General features: G+C 44.4%; 1 protein-coding gene and 1 pseudogene across 5 annotated transcripts in view; both read right to left on the bottom strand.

Annotated features, from left to right (window-relative positions):
- The window catches only part of HECTD4 (HECT domain E3 ubiquitin protein ligase 4), a 181,802-nt gene that overhangs the window by 103,851 nt on the left and 62,762 nt on the right, over positions 1-15,189 (bottom strand). For all 5 annotated transcript variants that reach the window (XM_075534534.1, XM_075534535.1, XM_075534536.1 and 2 more), the window contains exons 2-3: positions 5,455-5,972; positions 853-942 (exon numbers count right to left, since the gene is read on the bottom strand). In XM_075534534.1, the coding sequence (XP_075390649.1) occupies positions 853-942; positions 5,455-5,972 (608 nt within the window). The remainder of the gene's footprint in view (positions 1-852; positions 943-5,454; positions 5,973-15,189) is intronic.
- Positions 10,141-10,660, bottom strand: LOC142429292 (peptidyl-prolyl cis-trans isomerase A pseudogene; annotated as a pseudogene).

Here is a 15,189-nt window from a genome sequence, read left to right as displayed (position 1 = left end):
GCAGCGGGGAGGGAGGGGGAAAAAAAAGAGGACCTGATGCAAAGGGCTTAAGTGGAGAGCAAATGCTTTAAAAATGATGAGGGCAAAGAATGTGCAGATGTGCTTTATACAATTGATGTATGTATATGTATGGATTGTGATAAGAGTTGTATGAGCCCCTAATAAAACGTTTTAAAAAAAAGAATTGTACGACCACCCAATAAAATGATTTAAAAAGGAAAAAAATTACTATACCTATTTTCAGCAGAGTTGCAATTTTAATGTGTGTGTAATTGCAATCTACATTCGGGGGGGCTTTAAAAAGTTTGTGAAAAAAAAGGAATGAAAAGATAATAAAAATTTCCCCATGAACTTTTTAGGTCCTCTCATATACAGCGGACGTGTGATATGTCAGGATTGAGAAGCACACACATCTATCAAAGCATCCAGAACCATCATCTCCGGTGGTGAGGTTACGAACAATTCTTCCCAAAGACACAGTTCCTCTTTTGTAGCAGTTTTATTCGTGCTCCATCCACATCGTACAATTATTATGAACGATTTTCCCTTTCTTCTTTACATCTCAATATATTATCATCACGATGTTACAATAAACATTCAGTACAAGCCATTGGCTGTTTTTTAAAAAAAATTAATAAAATGAAAAACAACATGTTCAAGGAAAACTTTAAAGGAATGGAAAGATGACACCAAAGTTGCGCTTGTTGTAATACACTCATTGTAACATATTGGCTGAAATAGCAACAGGACATTTCCTGAGTCAGCTTTCTCGGTTCAGCACTGCATCCTAGTTCAGTCACCTACTGACGACAAGAGCCTTTGGTGCAAAACTGCCCTCCAGGGACAACTTACCTATATAAGACATCAGCGACAGGCAGGGACCCTACATCCGTCTGTTTCTGTAACAGATGCACTGTATGAACAAACGTTTTCAACGATCCCCTAAAGAAACCAAACAAACAAAAAAGGAGAACAGAAAATCATGGAAAATCAAATGATTTAGGTTACTGTTTTTTTTTTATTAATTACATGAGCAACCTAAAATGTGGCCATGTACTTTTGCCCGTAAGACTATGTACTGTACAAAATGTGCTGGACTCCTGCCTAGCACCATCATATGGAAAATTATCGTATGTCTGGCACCATGCCTCTGAGGCTGTCTGCCTGGCTTTGTAAAGGTGACCCATGTTCCCCTGACACAAAAGGCAAGAAAACCTATGTCTCCGGCAGAAAGAACACCTGACTCTGCGTCTGGACCCTGCCTTCAAGAGCCCTGGTGGTGTAACGGGTTCCATGCTGGGCTGCCTACTGCCAGGGTCAGCAGTTTGAAACCACCAGCCTCCCTGCAGGAGAGAGGGGACTGTCTCCTCCTATAAGGCTGGACAGCCCACAGGGGATGTTCTACTGTGCCCTATGTGGTCACTATGAGTCAGAGTGGACTTGAAGGCAGGAAGTTTGGCTTGGCTTTTTGACTCATCACCAAGACATCCTTTAATCTAAAGGAGAGATTTCCCAGCATGAGACTACAATATATACTCCAGTATAAGCTGACCCGAATATCAGCATAGGCACCTGAATTTACCACAAAAACTGCATTAAAAATGTGCTGGAAAACTCAGCTTATACACGAGTATATACAGTATTTAAAATCTATCTTTCAAGGCTTGATTAAAAATATATAATTGTCTTTGTTCCAGTGATTGATTAAGCATTACATCTGATTATACCCCATCACATCAAATATGACCAAAAGCAGCACATTTAAACAGCTAATGTCTTGTGGCAAAAGCTTCCCCCCTTTGTGTCCTCCTGCTGCAGGCATCTTAACCTCCGGCTTACAGGGCTCACCACGGCACCATCCTCATCCTTTGCTTCCCAAGCCTCGAGGCTCTGGGAAGTCACTAATATGGTCAGCAGGATCTAAAAGATGTACAAAACTTACCTGGCCAGGTCCCAAGCATAAATCACCTGAGGAGTGTTTCCTGGACTAAATGGTCACTTGAATCAGATGGACGGACTCGGGGTCGTTGCCTTACTCTCGTGGCCAAGGCTTTAACCACAAGTTAGGTATCATGTACCTAAAGAAACCCCAAAAGAAATGGAATACCTAACACTGGATGGACTAGTCCTCTTAACTGGCCCTTTTACTAGCTCGTGTGCTCCGAGAAGCAAAACCAGAGAGGCTGGAAGGCGGGGAGGCGGTATTTGGAGTAGAGAAGCAAAGCTGGGAGTCGGGGCACTTAAACCTGGCTCTGCACTCCCTGCTACACCAGCTCAGTCGGTCATTTAACTCCTGGGGATTTCTGCTTCTCCGTCTGCCCAAGAGATACCGCCTCCCCGGGGCCCAGCCAGGCTCCAATGAAGGAGCCCAAAGCATGCTGGGGAGTTTCAAGCCATTAGCTAACTCCACAGTATTAGGTTACCTGAGAGAGCATCAGATTCTAAGAGTAAAATTTAAACTCGCACCATGACTCCTAGGCCCCACAGGATCTGGGCCTCAACTCTTATCCCTCTCTGGTCACTCGTCACATTCCAGCTGGCCTGCCCACTTTGCGGTTCCTCGGCTTATTTGCCTGGTTGGCTCTTTCTCATCATCCAAGCCTTAGTTCCAATGTCACTCTCCAATCAGGCTTTCCCTGTCATTCTGCCTAGTGCTGCCATCTTTCATGCTCTGCTAGCACCAGCACCACCAGCACCACCCACTCCATCATTATTTATCACAGGTTGCATTGGGGTGTTTATCCCTTCCCCACACACGAGGGGTTACCCCACAATTGTGTTGTTGGAGTGGAGCTTTCACAGTATGCATTTTCCCCACTAGATGAGCAGCAAGCAGCTCGCTCTGAGTGAGTGCACCCAGTGGCGTTGCCTGGGAAGGTTCTCTCTGGTCACAGTGAATTTTTTCGTAAAAACGCTTCTGCTCGAACCTTTTTTTTTTTTTTTTTGTGATGGCCGACTTAGAGAGCAGCAAGCAGTCGTTACCTGCTTGGCGGTGGGGAGGGGGAGGGGGATGCTGCAGAAACTGCTGGGATGTTGAACACAGCTTACAAGGACAGTGCTATGGGAAAAATTCAAGTGCATGAGTGTTTTTCTCGGTTCAAAAAAGGTGAAATGTCAAAATGTTGATTGATGGCAAACCTCTTTCTGGATATCCATCAACTTCCCTAACGGACGTTTAGCTCAGTGCATTTGGAGTTCACTAGTAACCAAGTCAGACTGTTGTTACTCACGCTTTCTATTTAGAGACTCTGAAAGGATTATGTAACAGTGTACGACAAAAAAGGACTGATTTGTGGCAGATGGGAGACTGGTCTTGCCATCACGACAATGCACTTGCTCACACCACACCATCTCATTGTGAAGTTTTTAGCAAAAACAACATGCCTTTCTTTCTCCATGCACCGTACTCACTGACCTTGCTCTGTGTGATTTCTTTTGTTTCTGTGAATGAAGAGGGAAAAAAAATCTATTTGAGGGGGTTACCCCGTGTTCTTGTCATCCACCTCCCATACGCTGATGTTAACGCTGACATTTTGGACCAGTTACCTGTCCTGCTGTCAGCCTAGAAGAATGCCTCCTACGTGGTGGGTGAGCGAGCGAAGACTGCTGGCAGAGTGAGCTACCCTGAGTCTTTCCACGATTCGGCTCCGTCAGGGCAAAGACCACGACATGAATCAGCGTATCCCTAACAGCCAGGAAGGTTCCTGGCACATGAGAGATGATCGGTAAATATGAACATTTTGGTTAAAAGAGTAAATGAACATCTTTATAGTAGTTTGTGGGAAAAGACCATCAACCACAACCATAATTTAACCCTAGTAACTTCACTAAAGGGCTCATCCAATTCTGAAAGATAATTTCTGAAGTAAATTAAGTCAGACCAAGGCAATAACATTCACCGTAGAGGGGGTGGGGAATCTCTGGGGGAAAAAAAAGGTGGGGAAATAAAAATATTCATTTCACCATTTCTGAATTTTGACTCTCAAGTGCATGAAGCAATCACAATAGCTACCTGTGTTGTAGACGGAATGGGGGTGCATAATCAGAAAGGGAGTACCATGACCCCATATTTTAAAACTTCAAATATGGGAGACAAGAGTTGATGAGTCTTCCCAACAACCTAAGTCTGCCTGAAAACAGAGCAATCTAAAAGCAACTGTTCTCAAAGGGGCTGCTTGCCTTATTAACAAATAATTTTAGGGCTCAAATTTGTCTTCTGCAGATGCTAAACTCAAGGGGCTTCAAAAAGTTCGTGGGGAGAGTCCACTGTCTTTTAATTCCATTGTTCCCCCAACTTTTGGAAGTACCCTTGTAAATTCCATGGAAAGCCTTTATAGGGAACCCTATGCCAGTACCAATCCAACGATGTCTCCAGAACTGAGCTCACAGCCAGGATGTCCACAGGCAGCTACACTCTTCAGAGACTTTAAAATGAGGCTTGACAATTGGCTCAGGGCAAAGAACCCACCAACCAGTAAGTACTGGTACCATTTTACTGAGAAACAGCTTGAGGTTCAACTATTTGGTAGTCACTTTGAAACCACACAGAGAAAAACTGAGGGAAAAGCCTTCTAGTTAAGAACGTCATAAGCAATGATAAAACTACTACAAAGGTCACATTTTGACAGTGGCCAATAGGGAAAAAAAAAGAATGTCATAAGCTTCCAAGAAGAGTCTTTCCACATACACTGCTGAAAACAAGAGCAACGCAAAGACAAATTTTAAGTGGTGAGGGGCAAACGCGTGACCCTGGTCCCAATGGGCTTCTGGAGGATGGTCCTGATTGGCTTAAAGAAAACCTAGTGCCAGTGACCACACAGGTTACTGGGGAGGAGAGGAGACGCATCCTTTCTTGGAAAAGCAATGCCAACGCCATTTCTTAGTGACAGTGAATCAAAAACATCAACGTGTACCAAAAGGACAGCATAGTATTGAGTATGTGTGTGAGTGTGCATGCGTGTGAGTGTGCATTGGTAGAGACAGACAGAGATCCTTCGATTGCACTGACGGAGGCAAGCAGCAGGGTCCAGAAAGGGGCGGCAATGACTGAGATGACCAGGTGAGCAATCAGCCACGCCCCAGTTGCTGCTCTCCTTGGAGAGACATGACAAAAAGGGGGAAGCTGTACGACCCTCCTGGCTGTCCTCCCTGAAGGAACAGGTACAACATCCCTGCTGACGACCTGACTACAGCCCGGGTGCAGCAAGGGCTGAGGAGACCGTGGCAAGGGCTGGGCCTCCTTTTAAGCTGTTAGTGTGGTTCCAGCTCAGCCGCTGGTGCCGAGTGTTGGAGAACGTATCTTAGGCACCGTCCAGGCCACACTGGCATTCAAGATAGCAAACAAAGGGCCTTGGTACGATGCCCATCAAAGACACTTGCTACTGCCTTCACTCATCCAAACCCAGGTGCAGCAGTCGAGAGCCTCAGCCAAGCTGCACATCCAACTGTCCTTACCTGGCACAGGCCAGAGCCACCAGGGCTGCAGCTGCGTTTTCCTTTTGCTTATGTGGGATGTGTCGGCCGGTGTCGGCAGTCTCTTCGAGCCAAGAGCACAGCAAGGCTTCAATTCCATTGAGACAGTCAGCAGGCTCCTTGGTCAGGCTCAAGGGCTGGCAGTCGCGAAGGCAATTCAATAGCACCTCGGCAGTGATGTTACAGAGCGAAGGGTCGGTCCTGCTCTGGGACTGGATAAGGGGGAAGACCAGCAGGAGCCCCACCCGGGACGTAAAGGGGGCTTGCTCGGGCTGCTGCAGCAAGCCCTGGCGTTTGAGCAGGGCCAGAGTCTCTTCGTCCCCTGAGCTCTCCCTCTCGTGCTGCTCTTCCAGGGCCAGCTGCCGCTGGGCATTCCACAGTCCGCGCAGGGCGTTCAGGCGGTACTCAAGCAAGCGGGCGTAGGCATTGCTCTGATTGCCACACACGGAGCGCAGGCGTTCTGCCAGTTCCGTTGGGTTCTTGGTCTCGAAGGTTAAAATCTGGGGGAAGGAAGAACAGAGTTGGCGGTTGTTAGAGGCCGGTGCTGCTTTCCCCACAACCACCGCTAGAGGCACACGTGGGCAGGGCGATGCCCCAACAGTCCCGGCAGTGCAACCCCACGATGGAAACAGGTCCTGCAACACCAGAGATTTATGGCTGACAAATCACTCTCCCTTGGTATTTCTGCCAATGTGCCAATTAAAATGGGCATTAGACCTAATTGAGAGAACCCACATCATAAATGAATATAATGCAGGATGAAAGTCAGATGTTAATTTAAGCAGCTTCTTTTTTAATACGGTAGAAATCTTTATTACAGGCTCTCGGGTTACAAACATAACGTTGCTTTCACTTCTATTATTAAGTGGATTGTCAGTGAAAATAGAACATGTTTGGTTCTTTGTGCTTCACAACCTAGTGTTCCTACTAATAAGTGATAGGTCATTTATTGCTCTGTGATTATAAAGGCCTCTCCAGTCTATCTGCAGAGGGATGACCCCACTGTTTTCTTGCCAAAATATACAGTTCTTAAAAGCCTCCCCCGTCTCTAGATTCTCAGCAGTTGGAGAAAAAAACAAAACCCTTCCATCTTCAATCCATTCAGAAGGGAGCCAGCTCTGGGGATGAAGCAGCAAACTAAACCGATGCTGCCCAGACGGATGCGCATCAGCGTCACTCGCTGAGACCAACAGGCTGCCGTGAGCAGAGACAAGCGGGAGGCATCTGGGAGCAAGCTCATGAAGACAGATCATCAGGGTCACTGTCTGGTTCTCAAGAGCTCACAGACTCGGGGTGGGAAGATGGCTGGAGCCAGAGCCAAGAAAAAGTCTGCCTTGTCTTTAGCACTGGCATTAAAAAAGGGCACCAGCCCAGAAAGAAAATTCAGTGCCATCGAGTCGAGGCTGACTCTCCGAGATCCTACAGGACAGAGGAGAACTGCTCCTTAGGGTTTCCAAGCTGTGAGTCATGACAGGAGCAGAAAGCCTCATCTTTCACCTTCAGAGCAAGTGATGGATTCGAACTACTGAGCTTGAGGTTAGCAGCCCACTATATAACCACTTAGCTACATACAGCCCTGGTCTTGAAACGACTTGAAAATAGAGTTCGTTTCTTTTTTTTTAATATTCAACTCAAAAGTCCATGTCAATCTCTCAGACCGGAAATGATTACAAATGGCATAACATTTTGACGAACCACTTCTAACCCGATCTGTTGCCATGAAGTCAATCCTGATTCACAGTGACCCTATGGAACAGAGTAGAACTGCCCCCCAGGGTTTCCAGGGATGTCGGTCTTTGTGGGAGCAGCCAGACTGATCTTGCTCCCAGGGAGAGGTTGGTGGGTTTGAACCTTTCACCTCCTGGTTAGCTGCCCCAATGCTTAATCCACTGTGGCTCTGTAACAACTGCTTAGTAATACAAATAATTAAACAATAATATTAAAATAACTACTGATATACAGTAACTTCACGGAGTCTTAACGGCATCTGATTGGGTGAAAACACCCTATCTCAAATGATTACATTCACTGTGATTCCATGGATGTGGCTTTTGGGGGGAAAGCTACTACAATGATGGACGCCAGCTCTCCATTAGGGTAGGATAATATGGATCACAGTAAGGAATCTTTGGAAGTGAAGAACTGATTTGGGATCCTAATTGCAGTGGAGGTTATGTGAATCTACACATGCATTAAAGTTCATAGAACTCTGTACCCCCACCCACCCACTCCAAAAGGTCAATTTTACTGTCTGGTCATTTTGAAAATAAAACAAAACATCAGGCCAACTGACAGTTGTATTCAACTAGGTATCATTGGGTAAAGGTTTAATGAAAATGAGATTAGGAATAAGAAATAAGGATATTTTTATGTAGCTTTATAGGATTAAGCAAATAACCTCATTAAGTGTCCTGCACCATCAAGTCATAAAGAACTGTCTTTCTCCACCCTGTTAACTGGGTTCACCAAACACAAATGACCCTTCACATTCTTCTTCAGACCGCAGCAAATGATTCAAGTTCATCTGCCATAAAGCTGCAACCAGACCCAAGAGACCTGCTGGGCTGTCTTTTTTGTTCTTTTTCAAGAAGCTACCAAAAAAAAAAAGTGACCAACATCCATTATTGCTACCAATTACCAAAGATTATTGAGGTATTTTTTAATGATGCGAAAAATCACAAAGCTTAAGCACATAGGACATTTTGCAGCATTCAACTATATTTTCCAGTACTGGCTCTTTTGTGTTCTTCCACTCAAATAAGCTCTTCCCCCTCCTGACACAATTACACATTTTCACCAAATAGCACACCGATCGTCTACTTATGCAAGACGAAGCAAAACTTTTAAAAAGTCAAGATAAGGCTTTTACGGGACTCATGGGCTGAAGAACATTTTATTATCAGTCGCAAACATAAGTGCTTTTGAAAAATGCCATTTCATGGTTCATAAAATTACATGTGTAATAGACTCGGTAGCTAACTCCCAATATTAAGATTAGTTGGGAAGCGGGGGTGGGGTGGGACCCTATATAATACACTCCAAATTTTTCTAACAATTCTATTTTTACAAGCACTTCAATTGTATTTTTAGCATTCCACTTAAAAGACAAATATTCTGAAATGATTTATGATATAATTAACCACGCATTATATAATATACACACTTAAGTGATGGTGATGTCTATTGATTTAGCAATACCTAAAGCACACTATGCTTTCAGAAATCCATTAGGCTCCTCGGCATTAGCCACTTTCAACAACCCCTATGAAAACTGAGATGTGTTCGCTGAGCTGCCCTTTTTTGAATTCTGAACTTTGAAGGTCATGGTCTACAGCCACTTGATAAAAACAGTATACCTTTGGGTTTCAGTAAGTCAGCTATAGAGGCTCTATTCTGGTGCTTATGAATATTAAATGATGTCTCAGATCCTCTTCTAGACCACGGTTCCCAATAACTGTCCCGGACCAGGAAGATAAAATACTAAAATGCCTTTAGAAAAAGTAATATTTTAATTAAAATATTAATTTTAATTAAAATTAAAAATGAATGAAAGGGGAAGCTATTTCAGGAAAAAGGAAGCTCCCCATCACCCTTCATCAGGAAGGTTACTCACTGCACATTGGTGATAACTCTGACATCGCCCCATGACAGGGAGGGACCCTGGAAAGTAGCTTGCAGCCTTCACGTGCATGTGTGTATTTTAAAAATATATATATTTTTATCGTACTTGACATCGGTGTTTGAAACTAATACAACGATCGTCATTCTGGAAAGTCTAATGCAGGTAGGCAAACGATTCTTTGCTGGTTAAATCTGACTTTGAGAAGGCTCCACTAATGAACGTAACTATGGAGGAGCAGATCACATTAGGCCATTTAGCTCCAGCTGGGAGAGTGCTAACACACACCAGTGTGGCGTGTTGTGCTTGGTAGTCAGGAGGAGCAGGAAGCAAGTGTGTGAAGTGGTCAGGAATATAACACGGTTGATCCTTGTACAACATGGGTTTGAGTGTATGGGCCCAATATGAATTTTTCCAGTGAATATATTGGGAAAGTTTTGTTGTCGTTTTTTTTCAATCATTTTCCTGGGGGCTTTTACAGCTCTTATAACAATCCACACATCCGTTGTGTCGAGCACGTTTGTGCATTTGTTGCCATCATCCTTTTCAAAACATTTTCTTTCAACTTGAGCCCTTGGTATCAGCTCATTTTTTCTCTCTCTCCCTCACCCTCATAAACCCTTGATAAATGATAAATGACTGTTATTTTCATATCTCATACTGCCGCTGTCTCCCTTCATTCATGTTTCCCTTGTCTATCACCCTGGGTGGGGGTTATATGTCGATCACGGCCATTAGCCCCCCCTCCCCCCCTTGGGAAAGTTTTTGTGAGCTCTGTGACAATTTGGAAAAACTCGAGATGAACTGCACAGTCATGAATTTTTTAATTTTCTTTTTTAATTGTTTATCTTTTATTTCATAATCATAAACGTAACTCTGCTTTCCAGCTGGACTCAGGGGCAATAAGGAAAGTAGAAAACTTGAAGAGCTGGAGTGAGAGCACAGATTACACGACACTGCAAGCACACTGGGAAGAGAAGGGTGGTTTGCCAAGCTACAAGGAATGGTCTGGTGCTTCAGATAAAACAGAAAATTCTGATCACATTTAATCAGAGTTGTCCACAGTCGGCAATGGTGATCTTCTTGCTGGTCTTGCCGTTCTTGGACCCACAACGCTGCATGGCTTCTGCAATGTTCATGCCTTCTTTCACCTTACCAAAGACCACGTGCTTGCCATCCAACCATTCAGTCTTAGTGGTGCAGATAAAAAACTGGGAACCGTTCGTATTGGGTCCAGCATTTGCCATAGACAGGATGCCAGGGCCTGTGTGCTTCAGGATGAAGTTCTCATCTTCAAATTTCTCTCCATAGATGGACTTGCCACCAGTGCCATTATGGCGTGTGAAGTCACCACCCTGGCACAAACCCTGGAATGATTCTGTGGAAGCAGGAACCTTTGTAACCAAAACCTTTCTCCCCAGTGCTCAGAGCGCGGAAGTATTCTTCTGTCTTTGGAACTTTGTCTGCAAACAGCTCGAAAGAGACGCGGCCGAGGGGCTCGCCATCGGCGTCTATGTCGAAAAACACAGTAGGGTTGACCATGGCTGGGCACAGCAGGACCAGACAAGACTACAGATTCAGGCGGCGGCGTCTGCAAAGCGGCCGGATTTTTTTATTTTCAATAAGAGGAGCTGTGCCCTCCCACCTTCCTGTGGGTATGTCACGGGTAACCAGGATGCACAGACCTGCCACCACCTGCGTCTGATGACAGCTTCCTTCATGTCCCTTGGAAAGCTCTGCGCCTCAGCAAACCCGTGGACCCCATCGTGGCCTCGGGCTAAAGACTCCCTCATCCACATGACATGTCTCTGTGGCTACCTTGTCTGTGTCCCATGCACGACTTCACAAATGCTCTCTTCAAGTAAGAGAGAAAGGAGAGTCCTAGTGACGCAGTAGGTGGCCGGTTGGGCTGCTAACCTCTCGTTCAGTAGTCTGAACCCAGAGCAGCTCCACAGAGGATGAGGCTGTCTTGCTCCCCTAAAGATTCACACCCTACTGGACTGAACTTGACAGCTGGTCAGTTGACCGCCCTCTGGACCTGAAATTCTTCTAGGTGCAAGTACTTCTTGCTCGTCCATGACAAAGATTTCTGCCCTGGCCTTTTGAATATTCACAGTGGCCTTTCCGTTCATATTCATTATTTGCACGTTAATCTTCGCATCGTTATCAACTGCATGTTGTTCCGTTGGTTTTCCAGGTTGTGAAGCACTGAGGGGCAGGTGCAGAGGGATGAGAAATGATGCGAGGGTTTGCAGGGGAGGTGGGAGAGATCTTGAGGGTGAGGGGTGGGGTGGGGAGCAAACAATGTATGTAGGAGGGGGAGGGAGCTCTAGAACTGATGGTGATTACACACTCATAACCAAGGGGAGAGGGGTGAGAGAGTGTTCTAAAATGGGTTGTGGTAATGCTTGTACAACTCTTCTTGATAGGACTGATCTATTGAGTTGTGTGATAAGTGAGTTAAGTGCCAATACTACTGTTTAAAAAATGTTTTACAACCCACAGAGGCCGCTCTGCTCTGTCCACAAGGTTGCTTTGAGTCAGGATTGACTCAATGGCAGTGAGTTTGGTTTTGATTTGGAATCTATTTTGTCTTTCACTACCATTAATTATACAGAAGTCTATTGCAGAAGCTGGAAGTGTGTCACAACTTTTATGCACACACACACACACACACACAAAACTTAAGCACACAACCATGGTCTCATTCTCCGTCTGGGGAAATGTAAGCCAATGTAAAGAAGCAGCTATGATATCCTAACTGTGGTATGGACTGCATGTACAGCAATCGTTTCACACAGCCTCCTGCTGCTGTTGCAGTGAGTTCACGAGCTGTGGGTATGCTTTTAAACACCACCCAATGCCTCATCATCTCCAGTGGGCAGTCTGTCCTGCCATTCAACTCCGTAACGCAGTAGAAAGTGGCCTCTCATGGTTCTGGCATATTTTCCATCACGCTCTACTGCAATACTGGAAACCTTGACTCACCCCTCGGGACCTAAACACAACGCTCCTGGTGGTGCGAGAAGTGTTCCGATTCCCGCCCACTTTGACAGGTGCAGTCTGGCGACTTAGCTAATAACGGGATGGAGTTGAGCTTCCCTTCCCTGACTGGTTTCTGCTTTACAGATTCCAGCTTTCACGATACACACAGACACACAGACACACACACATATATACGTGTATATACACATACACATATACATACACAGAGGACCTTAATTACCCTCATAATTAACATAAATTCAAGCCCCAGGATTCATAAATTACTATAATTCTCTACATGATAACATCAATTTCCATCTACTGTGTTGTTCACATTAGCAAACATAAAATTCTCTAAGACCATTTAAATAAGAAATTAAAATCACATTTTCTTATATTAGATCCTACTTTTGAAATAAAAACAAAGTAATCCTATCTCTGAGAACATATCCTAAAGAAACCGTCCAGAACTGACTACAAGAATCTACGTATGGCCTTGTCCCTGGGGGATGGACAGCAGAGAAGAGGGCGGGGGAGACGGTGGACAGTGTAACATATGAAAAAATAATAATCATCTATGAATTATGAAGGGTTCATGAGGGAGGGGAGAAGGAGGAAGGAGGGAGGAAAATGAGGAGCTGATATTAAGGGCTCAAGTAGAAGGCAAATGTTTTGAGAATGATGATGGCAACAAATGTACATATGTGCTTGACACATGGATGGATGTATGGATTGTGATAAGAGTTGTACGAGCCCCCAATAAAATGATTTTTAAAAAACAGTCCAAAAATAAGGGGGGCACTATAAGCCAAAGGTGTTCACTGCAGTATTATTTATTATAGTGGATGAATGGAAACATAAAATTTAATGGAATATGATACAATAACTAAAAATAAAACCAGGCAACATTGTAAAAACAGTGAAAAGTATATTTTCTTATGTTTATCAAAATCAAACCAAATTAATTAGCCACAGAGTCAATTCTGACTGAAAGCAAGCCTCGATATTAGTAAAACACATTTGTTCATTTCGGAAATGTCATTAGTTTTGTGATGATAGAAATCTGATCTGTGCCCCCTACTGAAGAAAGCAGAGTGATAACAAGGTAAACTGCAGTCCTATCCAGAGCTGGTTGGTTGTTTTTTTTTTCTTCACAAGCAAGCACATCCTTCATTCGGTAGTCAAATAAATGGTTACACAATTGCTATATTTAAATTTGTGGGAACACAGCTGACCAAGAAAAAAATCACAAGTAGTCCCATAGGAAATGCTTTCCATAAACGCAGTCGCTTGCCCTGTTATAATTTGCTGTAGTTTATCTCAAGTAACGGAGGGTTGGTTTTGTTCCGCATTAGAAGATGGAGGCAAAGAGGAAAGAGCGCTTGAACTGTAGCAGCCTGGGGTGACCTGCCAAAATGATTCCCTACTCACTAGACCCAGAAATCCTGAAAATCTCGAGAGTCGAACCTCCAGGTCCACTTCAAGAACACACACCCGTGAAATTGCCCAGGCTATCAAAGGCATGCACATCTGGAAAGCCACCAAATACTTGAAAGACATCACTCTGCAGAAGCAGCGTGTGCCCTTCTGACGGTACAATGGTGGTGTTGGTAGGTGTGCCCAGGCCAAACAGTGGGGTTGGACCCAGGGTCGGTGGCCCAAAAAGAGTGCCGAATGTTTGCTTCACGTGCTTAAAAATGCAGAAAGTCATGCTAAACTGAAGGGTTTAGATGTGGATTCTCTGGTCATTGAGCACATCCAGGTGAACAAAGCCCCCAAGATGTGCCCCCGGACTTACAGAGCTCATGGTCAGATCAACCCATCCATGAGCTCCCCCTGCCACACTGACATGATCCTGACTGAGAAGGAACAGATGGTTCCCAAACCAGAAGAGGAGGCTGCACAGAAGAAAAAGATTTCCCAGAAGAAGCAACTCATGATTCGGGAATAAGTTAAGCTTAAAATAATAAAAGTTTAAAAAAAGCAGTGGGGGGGGGGCGGGGGAAGACCACCACATCTGTTGGGAACTATCAAGGAACAATGAAGTCTTCTGCTCTCTAAAAACAACTGACGTTACCAGGCCTGGAGCCCAGGACCATAGTGTCAGGAGACACGGAGCTCAAAAGGCACAACAGAGTCCACAGAGAAAATGTTCTACACTTACTCTAGCAAGTAACAACCGGGGACCTAATAGCTTCTAAGTGGCCATCTAAGTTACAACTATAGGTCTCTCCCCATCCAAAACAATGAAGAGGGAGGAAAACCAAAGATGCATGGAAACAATCAGTCCAAAAGCCAGTGGCCCACAGGAAACCCAGCATCCACAACTCTGAGACCTCAAGAACTAGATGGTGGCCAACTTCCACAGCCCACACTCTGAAAGGGGCCATGATCGAAGGTCCTGGCTAGAACAAGGCTCAAAATCATCAGAGAGACCAGGCTGGATAGAGACTGATAGAACTTCCGATACCCAGAACTGAACTCAAGCCAGTGGCTCAATTGGGAAAGTATGCACTTCTTAGAATAACCAACCATTTGAGATAAGAAGGGAAGCATTTGAAGGTTTAAAAAAAGAAGGGGAGAAATGAGGAGCTGATACCAAGGGTTCAAGTAGAAAGAAAACGTTTTGGAAATGATTGCAACATGTGTATACATGTGCTCGATACAATTGATGTATGGATTGTTGTGAGAGCTGGAAGAGCCCCCAATAAAATGGTTTATAAAAAGAAGAAAGTAGTTGCCCAAGGGCAAAACTAAGAAAGCAGGAAGGGTTAGGGAAGAAGGAAGAATGGACATAGGAAAAAGGTAGAAATGGGATGAGTAATAATATGACTTTTAGGAGATGACAGCCAAAGACACAAAACAAAAGGTGTGCAGTTTATTGCATGGAAAACTGATTTGCTTTGTTCCCTTTCATCACAATCAAAAGTTGATTTTCTTTAAAGATGTTTAAAACTCTGGATAGCTCAAGTTCCTTAGAATGATACATTAACCAATGCAGTCCATTATATGAATCTCTCAGCCTACAATAAATTTATACGTGGGCCATTTCAACTCAGAGCAGGTGGCCAGACTTGCAACCCCATTACAAAAATGTTTCAGTAAAGGCAGAA

Source organism: Tenrec ecaudatus, chromosome 16 (assembly GCF_050624435.1).
Source record: "Tenrec ecaudatus isolate mTenEca1 chromosome 16, mTenEca1.hap1, whole genome shotgun sequence".
Lineage (NCBI taxonomy): Eukaryota > Metazoa > Chordata > Mammalia > Afrosoricida > Tenrecidae > Tenrec > Tenrec ecaudatus.
The sequence above is the reverse complement of the archived record's forward strand: the minus strand, read 5'-3'. Positions and strand labels throughout refer to the sequence as shown.